Raw genomic sequence first — 25,320 nt, forward strand, 5'->3', positions numbered from 1 at the left:
AGCAACCCCATGAAGTACTCAAAGTAATGTTGCTTTGTTAACCAGTGAACCTTTCTGTTGACACGAACCCTGGCAAGCAGCTTTTAGTATCATAGTATCATAATATCAGTCAGGGTTGGAAGGGACTACAAGGATCATCTAGTTCCAACCCCCCTGCCATGGGCAGGGACACCCCACACTACATCAGCCTGGCCACAGCCTCATCCAACCTGGGCTTAAACACCTCCAGGGACAGGGCCTCAACCACCTCCCTGGACAACCCATTCCAGGGCTTCACCACTCTCATGCGGAAAGAACTTCCTCCCCACCTCCAGCCTCAATCTCCCCACCTCCAGCTTCATTCCATTCCCCCTACTCCTATCACTCCCTGAGATCCTGAGCAGTCCTTCCCCAGCCTTCCTGTATCCCCCTTCAGATACTGGAAGGCCACAATGAGGTCTCCTGGGAGCCTTCTCTTCTCCAGACTGAACAGCCCCAACTCCTTCAGTCTGTCCTCACAGGAGAGGTGCTCCAGCTCTCTGCTCATCCTCCTGGCCCTTCTCTGGACACCTTCCAGCACCTCCAGATCCCTCTTGTAATAGGGGCTCACCAGAAGCCTTTGGTCTGTCACTCCACTGCCATTCTTGAAGACAGGCAGCTCCAAGATATTATCATTTTCTGAGAAAGAGCAACTTCAAAGCTTGCCCAGACTGCAAGCACCTGCAATATACCAGTTCCTCCATCTTAATTAACCTGAATGCATTGTACTGCAGCTACTAATTAAAAAGCTGTTTGTTTTTACAAGCCTTTCTAAACAATCCTGCAAGCCAAGTTACCACTAACAAATTACATCGTGTTGTCTAAGCAGAATCATCAGCCATTCTGAGTGGGATGCCATCAGAGCCACCACCTGATTCAAATGTTTTATTCAAATCCTAAGTATACCAGGAGCATTTGACTCACCATTTTCACTATGTCAGCATAGGCTGATTCAACAATCACTCCACGATTCGTTGAAACATACTCAACCAGTTCATTCAGGGTGGCTCGCTTAATTTCCTTGCTCTTCAGATCCGACACGGAGTCCATGAAGTCGAAGAGCACGCAGCACTGCTGCAGCTTCTGACAGAAGAGGTCTTGCTGTTCATTGAAAGTGGCATCTAGAAAAGAACACAACACAAAAAAAACCACCATGGCTATCAGGTTTTTACTATAGGGAATTGTATGCTTCATAGGAGAGCAGCATAGAGCAGGTTGGAAGAGACCTTCAAGATCATGGCATCCATCCTATCACCCAACACCATCTAATCAACTAACCCATGGCACCAAGCACCCCATCAAGTCTCTTCCTAAACACTTCCAGTGATAGTGACTCCACCACCTCCCCGGGCAGCCCATTGCAATGGGCAATCACTCTGTCTGTGTAGAACATCTTCTTAACCTTCAGCTAAACCTCCCCTGGTGCAGCTTGAGACTGTGTCCTCTTGTTCTGGTGCTGGTTGCTTGGGAGAAGAAACCAACCCCTTCCTGGCTACATCCTCCTTTCAGGTAGTTGTAGAGAGCAGTAAGGTCACCCCTGAGTCTCCTCTTCTGGCTAAGCTACCCCAGCTCCCTCAGCCTCTCCTCATAGGGCAATGTTCCAAGCCCCTCACCAACTTTGTTGCCCTTCCCTGGACTCCTTCCAGCAACTCAACATCTTTCCTAAACTGAGGGGCCCAGAAATGGACACAGTACTCGAGGTGTGGCCTAACCAGTGCAGTGTACAGGGGCAGAATGATCTCCCTGCTCCTGCTGGCCACACTGTTCCTGATGCAGGCCAGGATGCCACTGGCCCTCCTGGCCGCCTGGGCACACTGCTGGCTCATGTTCAGCCTACCATCGACCAGTACCCCCAGGTCCCTCTCTGCCTGGCTGCTCTCAGCCACTCTGACCCCAGCCTGTAGCACTGCCTGGGGTTGTTGTGGCCAATGTGCAGAACCTGGCACTTGGATGTGTTCAATCTCCTGCCCTTGGACTCTGCCCATCTGTCCAGCCTGTCGAGGTCCCTCTGCAGAGCCTCTCTACCCTCCAGCAGATCAACTCCTGCCCCCAGCTTGGTGTCACCTGCAAATTTACTGATGATGGACTCATATATGCAATATTAAAGTGAAAAAAATGTGTTTCAGGATATTAGAAGGAAAGATCTGCCATTCACAACTTGTGTTTCAGACAAGAAATAAATGGATAAACATACAACAGAAAATATATCTACAGAAAATGAGTTCCTGAATTAACTTTACTTGAAGTCTAAGACATGAAAAAAGTACCAACTCTCAACTCTCCCTCACCTAAGAGTCAGACACATAAGCAGTGCATGATACTAACCTTCCATTCATCCAATTTGTCTCCTTCTGTTCCCTAATCCCTTATTATGCAACCTGCTTAAAAGCTGTAAAATCTACTTTGAAGGAACCTTGTCTTTTTACCCCAGTGCAAAATGCTTCACATACTTTTGGCATCATGTGATGAGTGTTTCTCCTGAGAATCAATCCCAGTATTTCAAAAGGATTAATCCTGAGTTTTTAAGCTTCAGTCTAACGAACTTATTACAGTCGTAGTCATGTACAGTTCCCTGGTGTTTTGGCTTATTAAGGCCATGTGTTTGGATGACTCCACATTTTCATTTTAGACTGAGTTCCTTTACCAGCTGATGTGCAAAACTACCCCATTGGTATTGTTACACATGGAAAATTTAATACATCCTTAAAAGGGAAGTTATTCTGCCCCTGTACTCAGCACTGGTTAGGCCACACCTTCAGTCCTGTGTCCAGTTCTGGGCTCCCTCAATTTAAGAAGGACATTGAGACACTTGAATGTGTCCAGAGAAGGGCAACAAGGCTGGGGAGAGGCCTTGAGCACAGCCCTGTGAGGAGAGGCTGAAGGAGCTGGGGTTGCTTAGCCTGGAGAAGAGGAGGCTCAGGGGAGACCTTATTGCTGTCTACAACTACCTGAAGGGAGGTTGTAGCCATGTGGGGGTTGGTCTCTTCTCTCTAGCAACCAGCACCAAAACAAGAGGGCACAGTCCCAAGCTGTGCCAGATGATATTTAGGGTGGAGATGAGGAGAAAGTTCTTCACAGAGAGTTGTTAGCCATTGGAATGTGCTGCTCAGCAAGGTAGTGGAGTCACCATCCCTGGAGGTGTTCAAGAAGGGACTGGACGTGGCACTTGGTGCCATGGTCTAGTAGTCATGAGGTCTTGGGTGACAGGTTGGACTTGATGATCTCTGAGGTCTTTTCCAACCTTGTTGATGCCATGATTCTATACTGTAGCTGTTCTGAAGTTGCATGATCACCACCAAAGCAGTCACACTTTGAACTGAAAAACTGCTTTAATGTACCTTTCATTCTTGTCTTCAATTGTTTTGAGGTTCTAAGCCACTCCAGTAACATAGCATCACATCCTCTATCAGTCAGTTGGGATTTCACTTGTTCTGTTAACAATAATTCCATTTTATCTACAGATCTCCTCCCCTGAAGGGTTTTCAAGACACCTCTACAGCTAGACTGCTACTCCCTTAGCGACATTCATTCACTGCAGCATAGATACTAGCACTGCTGCTTCATCATAAGGAAATCCCCAAGATAAGAAAAAGGCAGCAACCTTTTGACATCAAGTACTGAAAATCTTTAGTCTCATTTTAAATTGTGACCAAATCACACAAAGATCTCATGCTGCTTTTAATTGTTTCAGGATTGCTCTTATTAAACAACCTTAAGTCTGCAAAAGTTTAACATCTCAAACACTGACAATGCCAGGCCCTCAAGTTTCTTACCAAAACACCTTCCACTTAGTGTCTGCAACAACAACAGTGGCTTTAACAGAATAGAATAAACCAGGTTGGAAAAGACCTTCAAGATCATCGTGTCCAACCTATTATCCAACACCACCTAATCAACTAAACCATGGCACCAAGTCTCCTCCCCATCAAGTCTCCTCCTGAAAACCTCCAATGATGGTGACTCCACCACCTCCCCAGGCAGCCCATTCCAATGGGCAATCACTCTCTGTGTAGAACTTCTTCCTAACATCCAGCCTAAACCTCCCCTGGCACAGCTTAAGACTGTGTCCTCTTGTTCTGGTGCTGGCTGCCTGGGAGAAGAGACCAACAACCTCTGCCTGGCTACAACCTCCCTTTAGGTAGTTGTAGAGAGCAATAAGGTCACCCCTGAGTCTCCCCCTCTCCAGGCTAAGCAACCCCAGCTCCCTCAGCCTCTCCTCTTCAGTAGTTATCTGATAGAATTATTTCCATAACCAAACAGTAATTGCTAAAATGGAATGAAGCTTCTCACTGCAATGCCAGCCACTCACTCTGCCCTGGAAGTTCCAAGACCAGGATCTTGTCTTGTATTCCCTTTCCCCAGCAGACAGTTACCCTATTAACGGAGCATAACTTCAGTGAGCTTCTTAAGAAGCTAGCAATTACAGAATAGAATAGAATAGAATAGACCAGACCAGGTTGGAAGAGACCTTCAAGATCACTGAGTCCAACCTATCATCCAGCACCACCTAATCAACTAACCCATGGCACCAAGCACCCTGTCAAGTCTCCTCCTGAACACCTCCAGTGATGGCGATTCCACCACCTCACTGCTCACCTCCACTCACACTCCACCTCACACCTCACCTCCACTACTGCTCTCCCAAAAAGCAAATCAAGAAGCTTTGAACCTTAGTTTGGCAATTTAAACTGCTCTTCCTTTGAATAAAAACCTTGCAAGGTGCTGGCTTCATGCAGATAACGACAAAGCCACGAATTGTTGCACTCTGCCAAACAATGAACATCAGCTGTGAAAACATTTGTAAGGTACATAACACTTCAGCTCAGATCTCGTAATAGTCTACAGCGGACTGCATGAGTAAGGGTTGTATCATAGCAACAAAGCAATAACAGGGACATGCTGAGGAGAGAATCCAAACCCCCTCATTTAAGGAACCGACACAGAGGACAGCTTTTTTTGACATTAGCCCCAAGCTGATAGCCAGATTCAAGCAGAAGTCAAACCTACTCTTGTTTTAACTCACTCTAGACCTAACTGCAGCCCATGTTACAACAGCCCAGCAGGGAGGCAGAGCTAATGAAATGTGTTTAGTCCACGCTCAATAAAATGAAGTATCATTAACCAAAAATTACACAGAAGCTGCAAAAAAACCAGCAGGCAGCATCTTAAATACTAACAGTGGTTAAAACAGGCTCAAGACCCAAGGTGAGAAGCAAACAACAGGAAGTGTTCAGACAAAACAATCAATTGTGACTTTCCTTGGAATATCAAAGAAATCCCTGCATTAGCCAATTTTAGCTAGACATTAGGGTGAGGACATCTCTCTCCTGCCAAGCAACACCAGTCCATTTCATTAGCAGCCTGATCCATCTCAATCAAACATGCTTTCCGAACAGGAAAACCTATCCATTAATCTGTTCTGTTACACTCACTTAGGGAAAAAAAGCCAAATGAAGTACTCTGCTATGTGTACACTCATTTTCCATCCTCATGAAAAAGACATCTGCAAGAGATGTAAATTATGTGCAGAGTAATGGATAAGGCAGTAAGAAAAGTTCTGGGCCTCTCAGTTTAAGAAGGGCATTGAAACACTTGAAGGTGTCCAGAGAAGGGCAACAAGGCTGGGGAGAGGCCTTGAGCACAGCCCTGTGAGGAGAGGCTGAGGGAGCTGGGATTGTTTAGCCTGGAGAAGAAGAGGCTCAGGGGAGACCTCATTGCTCTCTACAACTACCTGAAGGGAGGTTGTAGCCAGGTGGGAGTTGGTCTCTTCTCCCAGGCAACCAGCACCAGAACAAGAGGACATAGTCTCAAGCTGTGCCAGGGGAAGTTTAGGCTCAAGGTGAGGAGAAAGTCCTTCACTGAGAGAGTCATTCGTCATTGGAACGGGCTGCCCAGGGAGGTGGTGGAGTCCCCATCCCTGGAGGTGTTCAAGAGGGGATTGGATGTGGCACTTGCTGCCATGGTCTAGTCATGAGGTCTGTGGTGACAGGTAGGACTTGATGATCTTTGAGGTCCTTTCCAACCTTGGTGATACTGTGAAAACCTGCTATGCTTTACCAGCACTACCTGTCCCCATGGGCTCAAACCCCTGCTTCACACACAGCAGATCTCTTCCAGGAGTGAGAGCTGCTATGGGAATCACCAAGGGATGTGGCAAAATCTTGTTTCTTGGAGAGCACTGTTCATGTTTTGAAGCCTTGTCTTCAACTATCTGTAAGCATGCCAGCACAAGAGAAGCTAGACAGCTCTATACCACAATAAAAATCATAGTGCAATAGTTTATTACTGTTCTAGGAATAACATGAACTGTGCCACCATAATTGCATCAGCACTGGAACTTCCAGCTTTGGTAATTTAGCAATCTGTGGCATGATTTTAAAACCAGTTTCAATTCAGTAGCTATCAAGATATGCAGCACTCACAGAATAGAATAAACCAGGTTGGAAAAGACCTTTGAGATCATCAAGTCCAACCTATCACCCAGCACCATCTAATCAGCTAAACCATGGCACCAAGTGCCTCATCCAAGCTCTTCTTAAAACACCTCCAGGGATGGTGACTCCACCACCTCCCTGGGCAGCACATTCCAATGGCAAATCTCTCTTTCTGGGAAGAACTTCTTCCTCACCTCCAGCCTAAACCTCCCCTGGTACAGCTTGAGACTGTGTCCTCTTGTTCTGGTGCTGGTTGCCTGAGAGAAGAGACCAACCCCCACCTGGCTACAACCTCCCTTCAGTGAGTTGTACAGAGCAAGAAGGTCTCCCCTGAGCCTCCTCTTCTCCAGGCTAAGCAATCCCAGCTCCCTCAGCCTCTCCTCATAGGGCTGTGCTCCAGACCCCTCCACAGCCTCATTGCCCTTCTCTGGACACCTTCAAGTGTCTCAATGTCCTTCTTAAACTGAGGGGCCCAGAACTGGACACAGGACTCAAGGTGACGCGATGATCTTGAAGGTCTCTTCCAACCTAGTTTATTCTATTCTATTCTAACCAATGCAGAGTACAGGGGCACAACAACTTCCCTGCTCCTGCTGGCCACACTATTCCTGATGCAGGCCAGGATGCCATTGGCCTTCTTGGCTGCCTGGGCACACTGCAGGCTCATGTTCAGCCTCCTATCAACCAGCACCCCCAGCTCCCTCTCTGCCTGGCTGCTCTCAGCCACTCTGACCCCAGCCTGTAGCACTGCCTGGGGTTGTTGTGGCCAATGTGTCGACCCTGGCACACTTCTCACATTCAAGAGAACTGCTTTTCTTCACATACCCTAAATACCACAGAAGATTGGGAAGGTTCAGAGCAGACAAGAAAATAATCCTGTCGACAGGATGCATTTTGAAAGGAAGGGGAAGAAGAAAAGGGGGGAAAAAAAATAAGAAGCCTGAATTCTATTACCAGCCTGTCCCTGCACTGCTGCATGTCCTTCTAAAAGACACTTTAGGGGTGTGTGTGTTGGGGGGGCGGGTGGAAAGGAAAGGAGACAAAACATGAGGGAGACTAAAGCAGGAATAAAAGGAACAAAGGCTTTCAGTCCTTTTTAGAAGAATGTAAAGATAAATAAAATGAACCTCAGATCAGGAAGTGGTCTCTATACCATCTGATCCCTGTGATCAAAATGCAATTGCCTCAGCTGCATTTTCTAAAGGCTATTCAACATAAGCATGGTTTAGGAAATTCTTTAAGTCTACAGTTACATTCTGTGATAGGTTGGTTGTACACAGGATCAGTCAGGGTTGGAAGGGACCACAAGGATCATCCAGTTCCAACCCCCCTGCCATGGGCAGGGACACCCCACACTACATCAGCCTGGCCAGAGCCTCATCCAGCCTGGGCTTAAACACCTCCAGGGACAGGGCCTCAACCACCTCCCTGGACAACCCATTCCAGGGCTTCACCACTCTCATGGGGAAGAACTTCCTCCTCCCCTCCAGCCTGAATCTCCCCACCTCCAGCTTCATTCCATTCCCCCTAGTCCTATCACTACCTGAGATCCTGAGCAGTCCCTCCCCAGCCTTCCTGTAGCCCCCTTCAGATACTGGAAGGCCACAATTAGGTCACCTCGGAGCCTTCTCTTCTCTAGACTGATCAGCCCCAACTCCTTCAGTCTGTCCTCACAGCAGAGGTGCTCCAGCCCTCTGCTCATCCTCCTGGCCCTTCTCTGGACACCTTCCAGCACCTCCAGATCCCTCTTGGAATAGGGGCTCCAGACCTGGAGGCAGTACTCCAGGGGGGGTCTCCCCAGAGCTGAGCAGAGGGGGAGAATCACCTCCCTTGCCCTGCTGGCCACACTTCTCCTGATGCAGCCCATCAATCTCATGTTCTTGGGAAGGTAGCAAAGGGATTTTAGGCAACCAAAGAAATCCAATTCTTAATAGGGTATGGTGGAAAAAAAAACCCTGAAGACAAAAAAATTCCATCCAACACCAAAAGCATTATTGTAATTTATGATCTACATTAACTGTGACTCTAATGGTATTTATTACCTCTGGCCATTTCTATGAGAGATGGCAAAAATGGTTGCAGCTGGTGAAAATAGTTCATTTGATCACTGCACTGCATAATACTGAAATTCTCAAGCCACTTCTACCTTTGATAGAAACCTGATAGGTACAGATAGTAGCTACAATATCAAAGGACGAAAAGTCAGAAACAAGTGACTTGGAAGTTCCTCCTGAGCCAAAGTTGTTAAATATTAGAACTCTAGGATTGCCCACTCTAAATCCAATGCTTTCAAATGTATTCAGTATTCCTAATGTTGGAAGAGACCTCAGAGATCATGAGGTCCAACCTGTCACCACAGACCTCATGACTAGAGTAGGGAGGACTACTGCCCACTGCAGGCTTGAACTCACGACCTTCCCATTAAGAGTCTGATGCGCTACCAACTGAACCACCTGAGTATAGGGCCATCAGTGGAAAATTAAGCTTAGAGTATTGAGTTAAAAGATTATATTTTTTTCCAGAGGAGGAGAGGAAAGAGGAGAGGAAAGAGGAGAGGAAAGAGGAGAGGAAAGAGGAGAGGAAAGAGGAGAGGAAAGAGGAGAGGAAAGAGGAGAGGAAAGAGGAGAGGAAAGAGGAGAGGAAAGAGGAGAGGAAAGAGGAGAGGAAAGAGGAGAGGAAAGAGGAGAGGAAAGAGGAGAGGAAAGAGGAGAGGAAAGAGGAGAGGAAAGAGGAGAGGAAAGAGGAGAGGAAAGAGGAGAGGAAAGAGGAGAGGAAAGAGGAGAGGAAAGAGGAGAGGAAAGAGGAGAGGAAAGAGGAGAGGAAAGAGGAGAGGAAAGAGGAGAGGAAAGAGGAGAGGAAAGAGGAGAGGAAAGAGGAGAGGAAAGAGGAGAGGAAAGAGGAGAGGAAAGAGGAGAGGAAAGAGGAGAGGAAAGAGGAGAGGAAAGAGGAGAGGAAAGAGGAGAGGAAAGAGGAGAGGAAAGAGGAGAGGAAAGAGGAGAGGAAAGAGGAGAGGAAAGAGGAGAGGAAAGAGGAGAGGAAAGAGGAGAGGAAAGAGGAGAGGAAAGAGGAGAGGAAAGAGGAGAGGAAAGAGGAGAGGAAAGAGGAGAGGAAAGAGGAGAGGAAAGAGGAGAGGAAAGAGGAGAGGAAAGAGGAGAGGAAAGAGGAGAGGAAAGAGGAGAGGAAAGAGGAGAGGAAAGAGGAGAGGAAAGAGGAGAGGAAAGAGGAGAGGAAAGAGGAGAGGAAAGAGGAGAGGAAAGAGGAGAGGAAAGAGGAGAGGAAAGAGGAGAGGAAAGAGGAGAGGAAAGAGGAGAGGAAAGAGGAGAGGAAAGAGGAGAGGAAAGAGGAGAGGAAAGAGGAGAGGAAAGAGGAGAGGAAAGAGGAGAGGAAAGAGGAGAGGAAAGAGGAGAGGAAAGAGGAGAGGAAAGAGGAGAGGAAAGAGGAGAGGAAAGAGGAGAGGAAAGAGGAGAGGAAAGAGGAGAGGAAAGAGGAGAGGAAAGAGGAGAGGAAAGAGGAGAGGAAAGAGGAGAGGAAAGAGGAGAGGAAAGAGGAGAGGAAAGAGGAGAGGAAAGAGGAGAGGAAAGAGGAGAGGAAAGAGGAGAGGAAAGAGGAGAGGAAAGAGGAGAGGAAAGAGGAGAGGAAAGAGGAGAGGAAAGAGGAGAGGAAAGAGGAGAGGAAAGAGGAGAGGAAAGAGGAGAGGAAAGAGGAGAGGAAAGAGGAGAGGAAAGAGGAGAGGAAAGAGGAGAGGAAAGAGGAGAGGAAAGAGGAGAGGAAAGAGGAGAGGAAAGAGGAGAGGAAAGAGGAGAGGAAAGAGGAGAGGAAAGAGGAGAGGAAAGAGGAGAGGAAAGAGGAGAGGAAAGAGGAGAGGAAAGAGGAGAGGAAAGAGGAGAGGAAAGAGGAGAGGAAAGAGGAGAGGAAAGAGGAGAGGAAAGAGGAGAGGAAAGAGGAGAGGAAAGAGGAGAGGAAAGAGGAGAGGAAAGAGGAGAGGAAAGAGGAGAGGAAAGAGGAGAGGAAAGAGGAGAGGAAAGAGGAGAGGAAAGAGGAGAGGAAAGAGGAGAGGAAAGAGGAGAGGAAAGAGGAGAGGAAAGAGGAGAGGAAAGAGGAGAGGAAAGAGGAGAGGAAAGAGGAGAGGAAAGAGGAGAGGAAAGAGGAGAGGAAAGAGGAGAGGAAAGAGGAGAGGAAAGAGGAGAGGAAAGAGGAGAGGAAAGAGGAGAGGAAAGAGGAGAGGAAAGAGGAGAGGAAAGAGGAGAGGAAAGAGGAGAGGAAAGAGGAGAGGAAAGAGGAGAGGAAAGAGGAGAGGAAAGAGGAGAGGAAAGAGGAGAGGAAAGAGGAGAGGAAAGAGGAGAGGAAAGAGGAGAGGAAAGAGGAGAGGAAAGAGGAGAGGAAAGAGGAGAGGAAAGAGGAGAGGAAAGAGGAGAGGAAAGAGGAGAGGAAAGAGGAGAGGAAAGAGGAGAGGAAAGAGGAGAGGAAAGAGGAGAGGAAAGAGGAGAGGAAAGAGGAGAGGAAAGAGGAGAGGAAAGAGGAGAGGAAAGAGGAGAGGAAAGAGGAGAGGAAAGAGGAGAGGAAAGAGGAGAGGAAAGAGGAGAGGAAAGAGGAGAGGAAAGAGGAGAGGAAAGAGGAGAGGAAAGAGGAGAGGAAAGAGGAGAGGAAAGAGGAGAGGAAAGAGGAGAGGAAAGAGGAGAGGAAAGAGGAGAGGAAAGAGGAGAGGAAAGAGGAGAGGAAAGAGGAGAGGAGTCAGGGGAAGAGAGTTCACAATCACAGAGCTACCACCTAACTAGTATGTAACTGGAGAGAAACACCACCATATCACTAGGCCAGGGGACTACAATGGCATCTTCCCACAGGAGGTTTCTCTCTCATTTACAGGCCTTTCTCCTGGAAGGAAAAGATAGATCTCTCTCCTTTCTTTTCTGCTTCTGAGCAAAGAGAATTGTTTACCAAAGATCTTGCATACAGAGAACCTAACATAATCCTTGCTTCAGTAGCAGGAACCAGAATCTTAAAGCCACAAAAGACTCCTCTCACAACTACAGAAAATTGAAACTAAAGAAATAATTAAAACCCACCACACGAACAAACAAAAAAAGCCCCACTGCACACAAACAAAGCAACATACTCTCCCTGTTAAAATAGAATAGAATAGAATAAACCAGGTTGGAAAAGACCTTCAAGATCATCAAGTCCAACCTACCACCCAACACCATCTGATCAACTAAACCATGGCACCAAGTGCCTCATCCAGTCTCTTCCTGAACACCTCCAGGGATGGTGACTCCACCACCTCCCTGGGCAGCACATTCCAATGGCCAATCTCTCTTTCTAAACAAGTTGCAATAAGTTTCTAATACTTCCCCCTCACACTCAGTATGTCTAAGTATTTCTACTTACACCTGAAAAAGTTACCCCAGCAAGATGCAGAAGCCAGAGAAACAACCATCAAGTTTTTCTGCAGCAGCCTCTCAAAGCAGTTCACATAAAGCCCTCACAAATACCTAGAGGACAAGTATATCATGCAATGAAGCACTGCATCTATCTTCACAGTAAGCTGAACTTGGTGGACAATCCTACACTTGTGTGTAATTCCCTGACAAACTGAAATGCAGACAGATTGCCACATGAGAAGGATAATGTCATGGTTATGTGCCATTCCACTGTATGAAGTGACATTAACTGTGCTATATGCAGATGTGCTCAGTGGTGAAGGGGATCTGCAGAGGGATCTGCTAGAGAACACAGAATTAACCAGGTTGGAAAAGACCTCTGAGATCATCAAGTCCAACCTATCACCCAACACCATCTAATCAACTAAACCATGGCACCAAGTGCCTCATCCAGTCTCTTCCTGAACACCTCCAGGGATGGTGACTCCACCACCTCCCTGGGTAGCACATTCCAATGGGCACTCTCTGTGAAGAGCTTCTTTCTGAGATCAAGCTTAAACATCCCCCTGGTGCACCTTGAGACTGTGTCCTCTTGTTCTGGTGCTGGTTGCCTGGGAGAAGAGACCAACCCCCACCTGGCTACAACCTCCCTTCAGGGAGTTGTAGACAGCAGTAAGGTCTCCCCTGAGCCTCCTCTTCTCCAGGCTAAGCAACCCCAGCTCCCTCAGCCTCTCCTCACAGGGCTGTGCTCCAGACCCCTCCCCAGCTTTGTTGCCCTTCTCTGGACACCTTCCAGCAACTCAACATCTTTCCTAACCTGAAAGCAGAATGAATCCCTAACACAGACATGGAGAGAGAAGCACATGTACAGGATGAATCACTGAGCATTTTGAGTTTGTTTGCTTTCTTGTTTCTTCACATCAGTGACTTATCACCAGTGTTGTAGAGCCTGCTCTTTGCAGAGACATCATTACTCTGGAAAGGAGTCAGTCTGGTAAACTCCATCCCAGCCTACACAATTCAAGCACAGGGAGTCCTGTTTCAAATCAATTTAAGACTTCTGTCCTGGGCAGCTTTAATATGCACTGTTGGGATCTCTCATAGTATCTGGGAGCCAGTGCTGATGTTAAAGACATGGTGAAAGCATTGCTAAGACATGGAGCTTTGATGCAATGATTTTACAAGAGGGGACAGAGTATGCTTCCAGGTTCTCAGAAGTCTACCTCTGCAGTTGACAGGCAGCAAAACAGTTGGCTGCCAACAAAAATGAGAGAGATCTCTCGCCCTGCTACCCCCTTGCCATTTTTTCCTCTCTTCAGCTCTGCTCCCAGTCACAATCACCTCTCAACAGTGGCTCTGGAACTTGTCAGGCTCTTCTGTGAGCTGCTTTAACTCAATAACATGGCCATATTAATGAGGTTAAATGGTTTCTGCAGGGGCCTGATGTGTATCCAGCAGAAGATTAGCAATGGGAACAGAAACTTCTTTCAACTGCAGTGAGCTGTTAGGTTGGTTCATCTCCTTTTGAACCACATCATCCAACTACAGAGTTAGGAGACAACTGAAAAAAATCTACCTACACATGTAGCTGCTTCTTTGAAGAATACCTTTTGTTGGAGTGTGTTTTGGAGGGGGGGGGGGGGGGTGGGTGGGCTGGGGGTTTGTAAAATAATAATAATAATAAAAAACAACCAGGTTGGAAGAGACCTTCAAGATCATCGTGTCCAACCCATCAACCAATCCAACCCACCTAAACAACTAACCCATGGCACCAAGCACCCCATCAAGTCTCCTCCTGAACACCTCCAGTGATGGTGACTCCACCACCTCTCCCCAGGCAGCACATTCCAATGGGCAATCACTCTCTCTGTACAGAACTTCTTCCTAACCTCCAACCTAAAGGTCCCCTGGCACAGCCTGAGACTGTGTCCTCTTGTTCTGCTGCTGGCTGCCTGGGAGAAGAGACCAACCTCTGCTTGTCTACAACCTCCCTTCAGGTGGTTGTAGAGAGCAAGAAGGTCACCCCTGAGCCTCCTCTTCTCCAGGCTAAGCAACCCCAGCTCCCTCAGCCTCTCCTCACAGGGCTGTGTTCCAAACCCCTCACCAACTTTGTTGCCCTTCTCTGGACACCTTCCAGCAAGTCAACCTCCTTCCTAAACTGAGGGGCCCAGAACTGGACACAGGACTCAAGGTGTGGCCTAACCAGTTTGTCTGTCTGTTTTGAAAAGCCATTTCAAGCCCCTTCTTAAAGAAAAATGCAGTCCCTGTATGAAATCTCATAGTATACTTGGCTACATTGGTAGCACCTAACATTCTCCAGGACACAGTCTCAAGCTGCACCAGGGGAGGTTTAGACTCGAGGTGAGGAGGAAGTTCTTTACCGATCAAGTCATTCACCATTGGAATGTGCTGCCCAGGGAGGTGGTGGAGTCACCATCCCTGGAGGTGTTCAAGAGGGGATTGGATGTGGCACTTGGTGCCATGGTCTAGCCATGAGGTCTGTGTTGATAGGTTGGACTCGATGATCCTCGAGGTCATTTCCAACCTTAGTTATACTGTAATACCTGCAAAGTAAGTTCCCACAGTTCCAGCTTTTGGTAGCTCAACATCCCAACTGACACTGGACAGGTTTACTCAGACAAGCAACCAAGGAATCTTGTCATCAGTATTTTCAGGTTTTCCACACAGAAAAACTTTGCCACCCTAAAGAATAAAGCCTATTTTGTATCAGACTAGGGCTGTAGGTTCACACACACCCCTCTGCCCTCTCAAGAGTTTTACTGCATGTATTTTCAAATTACCTGTCCAGAGAAGGGCAACAAAGCTGGGGAGGGGTCTGGAGCACAGCCCTGTGAGGAGAGGCTGAGGGAGCTGGGGTTGCTTAGCCTGAAGAAGAGGAGGCTCAGGGGTGACCTCCTTGCTGTCTACAACTCCCTGAAGGGAGATTGTAGCCAGTTGGGGGTTGGTCTCTTCTCCCAGACACCCAGCACCAGAACAAGAGGACACAGTCTCAAGGTGCACCAGGGGGATGTTTAAGCTTGATCTTAGAAAGAAGCTCTTCACAGAGAGTGCCCATTGGAATGGGCTGCCCAGGGAGGTGGTGGAGTCACCATCATGAAGGTGTTTAAGAGGGCACTGGATGAGGCACTTGGTGCCATGGTTTAGTTGATTAGATGGTGTTGGGTGATAGGTTAGACTTGCTGATCTTGATGTTCTTTTCCAACCTGTTTGATTCAGTGGTTCTGTGTTACCAGCAAGTCTACAGCTGTAGCCAGAACTCTGAAGGGATTAACTATTTGCATGTTCTCAGTGAGCAGATCTCTGACTTTCCAGGTCAGCTAAGGTAGTCAGAACAACATACCTGAGAAGCCAACCAGCTCCCTCTACAGTGCTTACTAGAAGAGGAGGTTTGGAAGATGACTAAGTGGAATGATGTTCTCAAATAACATGCTACATGGAAATTCATGCCATATACAGGAGATAACCAAAACAAAAGCTTGGGACAGAATCAAAGGTACAGGAAGGCCCATTGGTCAATCCTGTCCAGGACTTGTGCTCACACTAAGCTCTTCATTCCAGAAGTCAGAAGGACTGCAAAGGAGCAATGAAGACAGCAAGCTGAACTTCCACTGCACTTGTAGGTAAACTGTTCTGCAGGTGATCATCAGGGAAGACTTGCATTAAGAGTTCTGCACTGACAACACTTCAAAGAAATACACTGTGACTTGCTCAACTGTCCTTACAGCACATTTTACTCACACATTAAGTAAAACTAGATGAGGATAATGATCAGCAGTGACTTCCATTCACACACAGCACCATGCTTTACAAAGTCAGTTAAAAGGTCTTGGGTACAGGTAATTTTACAGTCATTTACTAAAAGTAATCCTGGAAAGTCACCTTTCATCCAACAACATGATCAGAGGGCTGGAGCACCTCTCCTATGAGGACAGACTGAAGGAGTTGGGAATGTTCAGTCTGGAGAAGAGAAGGCTCCCAGGTGACCTCATTGTGGCCTTCCAGTATCTGAAGGGGGCTACAGGAAGGCTGGGGAGGGACTGCTCAGGATCTCAGGGAGTGATAGAACTAGGGGGAATGGAATGAAGCTGGAGGTGGGGAGATTCAGGCTGGAGGTGAGGAGGAGGTTCTTCCCCATGAGAGTGGTGAAGCCCTGGAATGGGTTGTCCAGGGAAGTGGTCGGGGCCCCATCCCTGGAGGTGTTTAAGGCCAGGCTGGATGAGGCTCTGGGCACCCTGATGTAGTGTGGGGTGTCCCTGCCCATGGCAGGGGGGTTGGAACTAGATGATCCTTGTGGTCCCTTCCAACCCTGAATGATACTATGAACATATATTGTTTGTTCAGATAGTCCTATCTGCCCCTTCATGTGGCCAGCAGTTGACCTTAACAAATCAGTTCAGAGGATCTAAAAAGCCTGTGCTGATCTAACAACAACATCTGTCACCAATTCTGTGTGATGATTCCTTGCTGGTAAACTGTGTCTTGTCTAGATTGAAGAAACAATCTTCCAAGCTTTCTCATAATCTAATAGAGTTAAGAGTCTTTAGCTACTAGCACATTAAATCCCTTGACTTTAATGAAGATTGGAGTCAGCCAAGATACTTCCAACAGTCCCCTGCTGAACTCCTTTCATATTAATAGCCCCATTTCCCTGTCTTGGTCCTCAAATAGTAACACTGGAATAACCAAGTCTGCCCCAATTCACCTCATTTTTACCACACTTTATCATAGTATCAGTCAGGGTGGCAAGGGACCACAAGGATCATCTAGTTCCAACCCCCCTGCCATGGGCAGGGACACCCCACACTACATCAGCCTGCCCAGAGCCTCAGCCAGCCTGGCCTTAAACACCTCCAGGGACAGGGCCTCAACCACCTCCCTGGACAACCCATTCCAGGGCTTCACCACTCTCATGGGGAAGAACTTCCTCCTCCCCTCCAGCCTGAATCTCCCCACCTCCAGCTTCATTCCATTCTCCCTAGTCCTATCACTACCTGAGATCCTGAGCAGTCCCTCCCCAGCCTTCCTGTAGCCCCCTTCAGATACTGGAAGGCCACAATGAGGTCACCTCGGAGCCTTCTCTTCTGCAGACTGAACAGCCCCAACTCCTTCAGTCTGTCCTCACAGGAGAGGTGCTCCAGCCCTCTGCTCATCCTCGTGGCCCTTCTCTGGACACCTTCCAGCACCACCAGATCCCTCTTGGAATAGGGGCTCCAGAACTGGATACAGTACTCCAGGTGGGGTCTCACCAGAGCTGAGCAGAGGGGGAGAATCACCTCCCTTGCCCTGCTGGCCACACTTCTCCTGATGCAGCCCAGGATCTGATTGGCTTTCTGGGCTGCAAGTGCACACTGAGAGCTCCTGGTGAGCTTCTCCTCCACCAGCACCCCCAAGTCTCTCTCCTCAGGGCTGCTTTCCAGCCAGTCCCTGCCCAGCCTGCATTTGTGCCTGGGATTGCCTCCACCCAGGTGCAGGACCCTGCCCTTGGTCTTGTTGAACCTCCTGAGGTTGGCTTGTGCCCACCTCTCCAGCCTGTCCAGGTCCCTCTGGATGGCCTCCCTTCCCTCCAGCTGTCTGCTGCACCACACAGCTTGGTGTCATCAGCAAACTTGCTGAGGGTGCACTCAGTGCCACTGTCCATGGCACCCACAAAGATGTTGAACAAGCCTGGTCCCAGGACTGATCCCTGAGGGACTCTGCTTGTCACTTTCTCCAAAAGCAGAATTAAAGCACCACTGATTCCTTGAATGCTCAAAAACATACCAGCCACTGGAACATAAAACGCCCTTATGTCGCCCACACCAAAATGTACAGCTTCAACAATACAAATATTTCCTCCAAAGCACATCCATCAGCTCAGAATCTACACAGAAACTGGGCTCCAAGGACTAACAGCAACAAACAAACAAATAAAGGGCAAAAAAAATCCCCATGACCAGACACAACAGAATCAATGATGCTTCTGAAAACACTGAGAAGTTAAACTGTGTACAGTCAACAGTGTGCAAATTTGGTTCTGAGTGGTACTATATTTATTTCAAAAGGCAATGAAGCTTCAGTTCTTACACAGCTCAAGTGTGTGCTTACACAGTATCACAGTATTGCTAAGGTTGGAAGAGACCTCAAAGATCAAAGTCCAACCTGTCACCACAGACCTCATGACTAAATCATGGCACCAAGTGCCACATCCAATCCCCTCTTGAACACCCCCAGGGATGGTGACTCCACCACCTCCCTGGGCAGCACATTCCAATGACTAACAACTCTCTCAGTGAAGAACTTATTCCTCACCTCCAGCCTAAACTTCTCCTGGCACAGCTTGAGACTGTGTCCTCTTGTTCTGGTGCTGGTTGCCAGGAAGAACAGACCAACCCCTTCCTGGCTACAACCACCCTTCAGGTAGTTGTAGAGAGCAATGAGGTCACCCCTGAGCCTCCTCTTCTCCAGGCTAAACAACCCCAGCTCCCTCAGCCTCTCCTCACAGGGCTGTGCTCAAGGCCTCTCCCCAGCCTTGTTGCCCTTCTCTGGACACCTTCAAGTGTCTCAATGTCCTTCCTAAACTGAGGGGCCCAGAACTGGACACAGGACTCAAGGTGTGGCCTAACCAGTGCAGAGTACAGGGCACAATGACTTCCCTGCTCCTGCTGGCCACACTATTCCTAAGGCAGGCCAGGATGCCATTGGCCTTCCTGGCTGCCTGGGCACACTGCTGGCTCATGTTTAGGTGGCTGTCAATCAGCACCCCCAGGTCCCTCTCTGTTTGGCAGCTCTCAGCCACTCTGACCCCAGCCTGTAGCTCTGCATGGGGTTGCCGTAGCCAAAGTGCAGCACCTGGCACTTGGATTTGTTGAATGCCATCCTGTTGGACTCTGCCCATCTGTCCAGTCAGTTGAGGTCCCTCTGCAGAGCCTTTCTACCCTCTAACTGACCAACATCTGCTCCCAACTTGGTGTCATCTGCAAACTTGCTGATGACTGACAAAAACACAATGCTGCTACTCTTCCTGTATTTGAAACAAGCTTTCTTCCAACAGCAAGCCAACCATTAAGTTAATTGATGCTTTTCTGGCACACACCACTACTGTACTTGCTGTCTTCATTCAATACTCAATGACTGATGATGCCAGGATCTGCCTATTCTGAATGTAAGCAGAGGTTCTAAGAGCTGGGCATTCTCTCCTGTATGCAGGACAATCAACTGAAACAACAGTTTGGCTTAAAGGTCTTGATTATTAAGTATTAGTGATCTTAGAATGGGAACCCTGCCTCTTCCATGAAGACAGTGATAAATTCAAGGGTGATAAATGGACGTGCTGGAAGGTGTCCAGAGAAGGGCCAGGAGGATGAGCAGAGGGCTGGAGCACCTCTCCTGTGAGGACAGACTGAAGGAGTTGGGGCTGATCAGTCTGGAGAAGAGAAGGCTCCCAGGTGACCTCATTGTGGCCTTCCAGTATCTGAAGAGGGCTACAGGAAGGCTGGGGAGGGACTGCTCAGGATCTCAGGGAGTGATAGGACTAGGGGGAATGGAATGAAGCTGGAGGTGGGGAGATTGAGGCTGGAGGTGAGGAGGAAGTTCTTCCTCCTGAGAGTGGTGAAGCCCTGGAATGGGTTGTGCAGGGAGGTGGTTGGGGCCCTGTCCCTGGAGGTGTTTAAGCCCAGGCTGGCTGAGGCTCTGGCCAGGCTGATGTAGTGTGGGGTGTCCCTGCCCATGGCAGGGGGGTTGGAATTAGATGATCCTTATGGTCCCTTCCAACCCTGACTGATACTATGATAAATCCTATCACAGAATTAACATGCACAGCTAGGTGATTAAACTGGGGGAAAAGGGGAAAAGAGGTGATTTGTGGAATGAGAAACTGTTTCCTCCAGGGATGCAAATATGCCAGCCTTTAACTTAAAAACTACAGAAGTCTATGCAAAGCCCTGAGAATTAAAACTGTATTTCCAAAGCAGAAAATACAACTTCTAAATAGCTCTAGTTATATTGAAATGCAAAAGGCTTTGTTATGGTAAGCCATACATGCTTTCAAAATGTCCCCAAATGAATGGGTAAATAAAGGTCAAGGTAAAGTCCTGAGTATATAAACAGGTCCTCTCTGGAACGCTTAACTCAGGTCACATCCTATTAGCCACAAGCCCAAAGCACTCACAGAAAGGCTGCATCCCAACTTGTTATTCCAGGCAACTCACTCATGTGCCAAGAAAACTAACCACCACCACCACCAAGACCCAAGAGACTCCACAGAAAGAGACTACAGACCCATTTCTGAGGCTGTTGTATCAGAAAGAGATCAGAGGGGACAAAAAGTCCCTGTTGCTTGTTCCTGACACTTGAACTGTTAATTATACTTTCCCCCAAACTTTTGCCCTTAAAGATGCACTACTTATTGAAGTGTGAGAGTCAAATACCATTTTTGGACTTTCCTATGCAAAATAGAATAGGAATAGAATAGAATACCAGACCAGACCAGGTTGGAAGAGACCTTCAAGATCATCGTGTCCAACCTACCGTCCAACACCACCTAATCAACTAAACCATGCAACCAAGCACCCTATCAAGTCTCCTCCTGAACACCTGCAGTGATGGTGACTCCACCACCTCCCCAGGCAGCCCATTCCAATGGGCAATCACTCTCTCTGTGTAAAACTTCCTCCTCACCTCCAGTCTAAACCTCCCCTGGCCCAGCCTGAGACTGTGTCCTCTTGTTCTGGTACTGGCTGCCTGGGAGAAGAGACCGACCCCCACCTGGCTACAACCTCCCTTAAGGGAGTTGTAGAGAGCAAGAAGGTCTCCCCTGAGCCTCCTCTTCTCCAGGCTAAGCAACCCCAGCTCCCTCAGCCTCTCCTCACAGGGCTGTGTTCCAAGCCCCTCACCAACTTTGTTGCCCATTTTGAAGATGTGAAACAACTCTTGAGGTGGTGACACAATAGATATGTCTATCTTAAGAAGTAAAAGAATCTTCTGAACTAATATGCTCCCCATCTCACCTCCTAAACAGCTGTAGCATTCTGTACATACATTACCAGGGGATGCAGACAGCTGAAAAGAAGGTAACAAAGTTGTGTACCACAGACTCAGTCAAAACATACACTCAATAACCATTACCCATAGAAACACAAACATTGTTCTTGGCCAGAAGACAAAAGTAAATTGAACTGAACTTTAAGCTTGAAAGGAGAGAAACTGCATTTGCAATTTGACTAAGTTCTTTTTTCACTAAGTCAACTGCAAAACTTATGAGTGAAGTTATGGGAGTTGGTCATTATTGAGCACTGACAATAAATTATGCCAGAAGTGGATCTGGCATGGGACTTACTTTTTCAGTTTGCTAACTTGTGTTTTTCCCTAGTCATTTTCACACCTTAGAGAACAGAACAAACCAGGCTGGAAGAGACCTTCAAGATCATCATGTCCAACCTATCATCCAACACCACCTAATCAACTAAACCATGGCACCAAGCACCCCATCAAGTCTCCTCCTGAACACCTCCAGCAATGGTGACTCCACCACCTCCCTGGGCAGCACATTCCAACGGGCAATCACTCTCTCTGTGTAGAACTTCCTGCTAACATAAAGCCTAAACCTCCCCTGGTACAGCCTGAGATTGTGTCCTCTTGTTCTGGTGCTGGCTGCCTGGGAGAAGAGACCAACCTCTGCCTGGCTACAACCTCCCTTAAGGTAGTTGTAGAGAGCAATGAGGTCAGCCCTGAGTCTTCTCCTCTCCAGGCTAAGCAACCCCAGCACCTTCAGCCTCTCCTCACAGGGCTGTGTTCCAAACCCCTCACCAACTTTGTTGCCCTTCTCTGGACATGTTCCAGCAAGTCAACATCCTTCCTAAACTGAGGGGCCCAGAAATGGACACAGTACTTGAGGTGTGGCCTAACCAGTGCAGTGTACAGGGGCAGAATGACCTCCCTGCTCCTGCTGGCCACACTATTCTTGATGCAGGCCAGGATGCCATTGGCCCTCTTGGCTGCCTGGGCACACTGCAGGCTCATGTTCAGCCTACCATCAACCAGCACCCCCAGGTCCCTCTCTACCTGGCTGCTCTCAGCCACTCTGACCCCAGCCTGTAGCACAGCATGGGGTTGCTGTGGCCTATGTGCAGAGCCTGGCACTTGGATGTGTTAAGTATAAAATTGATTTTGAGTAAGATGCTGAAGTTGCTCCAGCTTGACACCAGAGTACATTAGTGCTGAATGCCATATAAAAATACCCTCTTTAAAACCAAGGGGAGGCTGTTAAACACTACTTCACAGAAGTACAGAAACTCATCTTAGCACTTGGCTGTTACAAATGTGTGAAGAGGATATACAGGGGAGTAATTTGGTAGGAAATCTGTGCCAGAGGAAACAGGCAACCTAGCTTCTCAACAGCCAAGGAAAAACCTCCTCTTCCCCTGAATCCCTGTGTAAATCTGAGTGAAAGATATGGGTATTAAATGAATTCCCTAAATAAATATGTACTCCACAAATGGGATAAACCAGTGTTTATTCATTCTCAAGGTTTTCCCAGACAAGACAATGAGAATGTGTGGTTACAGTAGGAAGAGCTAAGATTAGTTAAACTGGAAACACAGGTGAAACCCTGGTTCAACTGCATTCAGTGCCCTAACTCCCACTATCCTCAATGGGGCCACATCATCCTGTGCAGATGAATATTCAACAACTTGCAGGATCTCTTTACCCATTTCATTTAAATAAAGCATTTAACCTCATAAATAAAAGATGGAGCTTTTTCCCTTCTTTCCTTGTCAGCAATTCTAACCATACTCTTTAACAGTTGCATCTTTCTATCAGAAACTGTAAGCTAGTGTTCAGCAATGAGGGATCCTGAACACATCCAAGTGCCAGGTTCTGCACATTGGCCACAGCAACCCCATGCAGTGCTACAGGCTGGGGTCAGAGTGGATGGAGAGCAGCCAGGCAGAGAGGGACCTGGGGGTACTGGTTGATGGTAGGCTGAACATGAGCCTGCAGTGTGCCCAGGCAGCCAGGAGGGCCAATGGCATCCTGGCCTGCATCAGGAACAGTGTGGCCAGCAGGAGCAGGGAGGTCATTCTGTCCCTGTACACTGCACTGGTTAGGCCACACCTTGAGTCCTGTGTCCAGTTCTGGGCCCCTCAGTTTAGGAAGGAGGTTGAGATGCTGGAAGGTGTCCAGAGAAGGGCAACAAAGCTGGGGAGGGTTTTGGAGCACAGCCCTGTGAGGGGAGGCTGAGGGAGCTGGGGTTGCTTAGCCTGGAGAAGAGGAGACTCAGGGGTGACCTTATCACTCTCTACAACTACCTGAAGGGAGGTTGTAGACAGGCAGAGGTTGGTCTCTTCTCCCAGATATTCAGTACCAGAACAAGAGGACACAGTCTCAGGCTGCGCCAGGGGAGGTTTGGAAGAAGTTCTACACAGAGAGATATTGCCCATTGGAATGTGCTGCCCAGGGAGGTGGTGGAGTCACCATCACTGGAGGTGTTCAGAAGGAGACTTGATGGGGTGCTTGGTGCCATGGTTTAGTTGTTTAGATGGTGTTGGATGATAGGTTGGACACAATGATCTTGAAGGTCTCTTCCAACCTGGTCTATTCTATTCTATTCTTCCCAGTAATTCTCTAACCACTCTGGGTTCTTGCTTGTAGGGGGGGAAAAAGAAAACAAACCACAACCCAACACACAAAAAGAACCCCAAAACAACCAAACAAAACCCCCAATAAGCTTTCCACACACTTGGTTGCCATGCCCAGCAGTACTAGGCAAGAAAACCAAAGCAAAGCCATGCATAGTAACCTCACAGAGCAGAATAGGTCCTGAAGAATCCATACAGTGTATCAGACCCAAAATTGTCACTCTTGCTACTGAGCTACAGTAGCTGCTGAACAGGTCTTAGAATTTGGTCCAAATTCTATCTGTCTTCATTAAGGACCATGTAGTAGGCTCCAAAGCACAACAAACATTAAACCTCAAGGCACAGTTTTGGTTTGCTTTTAACATTGACACCACACAATTTATTTTCCTCCTAGTCTTAAAAGCAGTTTGAACTCTTTTTGCTGAAACTAAGAAAATTGGCCTGAGGAATAGTTCCAAATAAAACTGTCCATACTTGGCATGGAAAACTTCAGTCCACACAGTTCAGCAATGCAGTAAGCAGCTGAGGGTAAGGTCTTGTGAAGGAACATTGTAGGTGACCTTAATTATGATCAGCTCTTCAAAGTCAAAAGTACAATGTCAAACAGGCAGCTGGTGGACAATATACTCCATTGGCCACAGACTCAGCAAAACTTAACAGAAACTACTTCAATGACTCTGGGAAAAAAAATCAGTGATTCAGACATTGAAAAGTAGCTGCCACTGTCAGTCCAGTTTCTGGTACAGCATTTTGCCAAGGGAGTCTTCTAAAACAGATGTTATTTACTACCTATTCATCTAGTCTGGCTGTGGTTCCTGCCTTCAAAATCCACATGCTGTGAGGAGACTACAAACTTCAGCCTGCTAGATTAAAACAGGCTTCTGAACTACAATAGGATAGGAAGCTGAATTCCATACCCTTCCCCAGGGAAGTGTCTTTTTTTCTTCCCCCAGAGGAACACGACAAGTATTCCTTCTATGGTTAAACAGAATATTAATCTGCCCAGAACTGTTGGCATCACATTTCTTCAGAAGCTCTGAATGACTTAAAGATCCAGAGGGCTGAAGCCCCTCTCCTATGAGGACAGACTGAAGGAGTTGGGGCTGTTCAGTCTGGAGAAGAGAAGGCTCCAAGGTGACCTCATTGTGGCCTTCCAGTATCTGAAGGGGGCTACAGGAAGGCTGGGGAGGGACTGCTCAGGATCTCAGGGAGTGATAGGACTAGGGGGAATGGAATGAAGCTGGAGGTGGGGAGATTCAGGCTGGAGGGGAGGAGGAAGTTCTTCCCCATGAGAGTGGTGAAGCCCTGGAATGGGTTGTCCAGGGAGGTGGTTGAGGCCCTGTCCCTGGAGGTGTTTAAGCCCAGGCTGGCTGAGGCTCTGGGCAGCCTGATGTAGTGTGGGGTGTCCCTGCCCATGGCAGGGGGGTTGGAACTAGATGATCCTTGTGGTCCCTTCCAACCCCGACTGATACTAGGATTTATATATTTATTAAATGTCCAAGTAAATAATCTGTAGACTGAAGTAATCTTTTGACCAGAGAGCCTGCAACAATCTGCAATTCCCATTTTATTTGCTACAGCAACCAACACTGAATTCAGCACTTGCAAAACTAATATCTGACTGAACTTGAAAGCAGTGAATATGGAAAAAGAAATCTGATACTAAGCTGGCACACAGAAGATGTGAAAGATTTAAATAGAAAAGTTCATGTGAAGACTGTCAATAGGCTCTATATTTAGGAGCTGCTCTTGATGGGAGCATATTCTAAGCCCAAAAATTCATATCTAAGGATAAAAAAAGGTCGATTTGTTAAGAATTAAAGACTAAATGTTCCACTCCATAAACTAGGAACA

The 25,320-nt window shown here is 47.7% G+C and overlaps 1 protein-coding gene across 1 annotated transcript in view; it reads right to left on the reverse strand.

Annotated features, from left to right (window-relative positions):
• The window catches only part of PPP2R5A (protein phosphatase 2 regulatory subunit B'alpha), a 71,822-nt gene that overhangs the window by 40,026 nt on the left and 6,476 nt on the right, over positions 1-25,320 (reverse strand). The window contains exon 3 of the mRNA XM_068168762.1: positions 943-1,139. Coding sequence (XP_068024863.1) covers positions 943-1,139 — 197 coding nt within the window. The remainder of the gene's footprint in view (positions 1-942; positions 1,140-25,320) is intronic.

Source organism: Melanerpes formicivorus, unplaced genomic scaffold (assembly GCF_026170545.1).
Source record: "Melanerpes formicivorus ecotype bairdi unplaced genomic scaffold, bMelFor1.0.p_v2 SCAF_157, whole genome shotgun sequence".
NCBI lineage: Eukaryota > Metazoa > Chordata > Aves > Piciformes > Picidae > Melanerpes > Melanerpes formicivorus.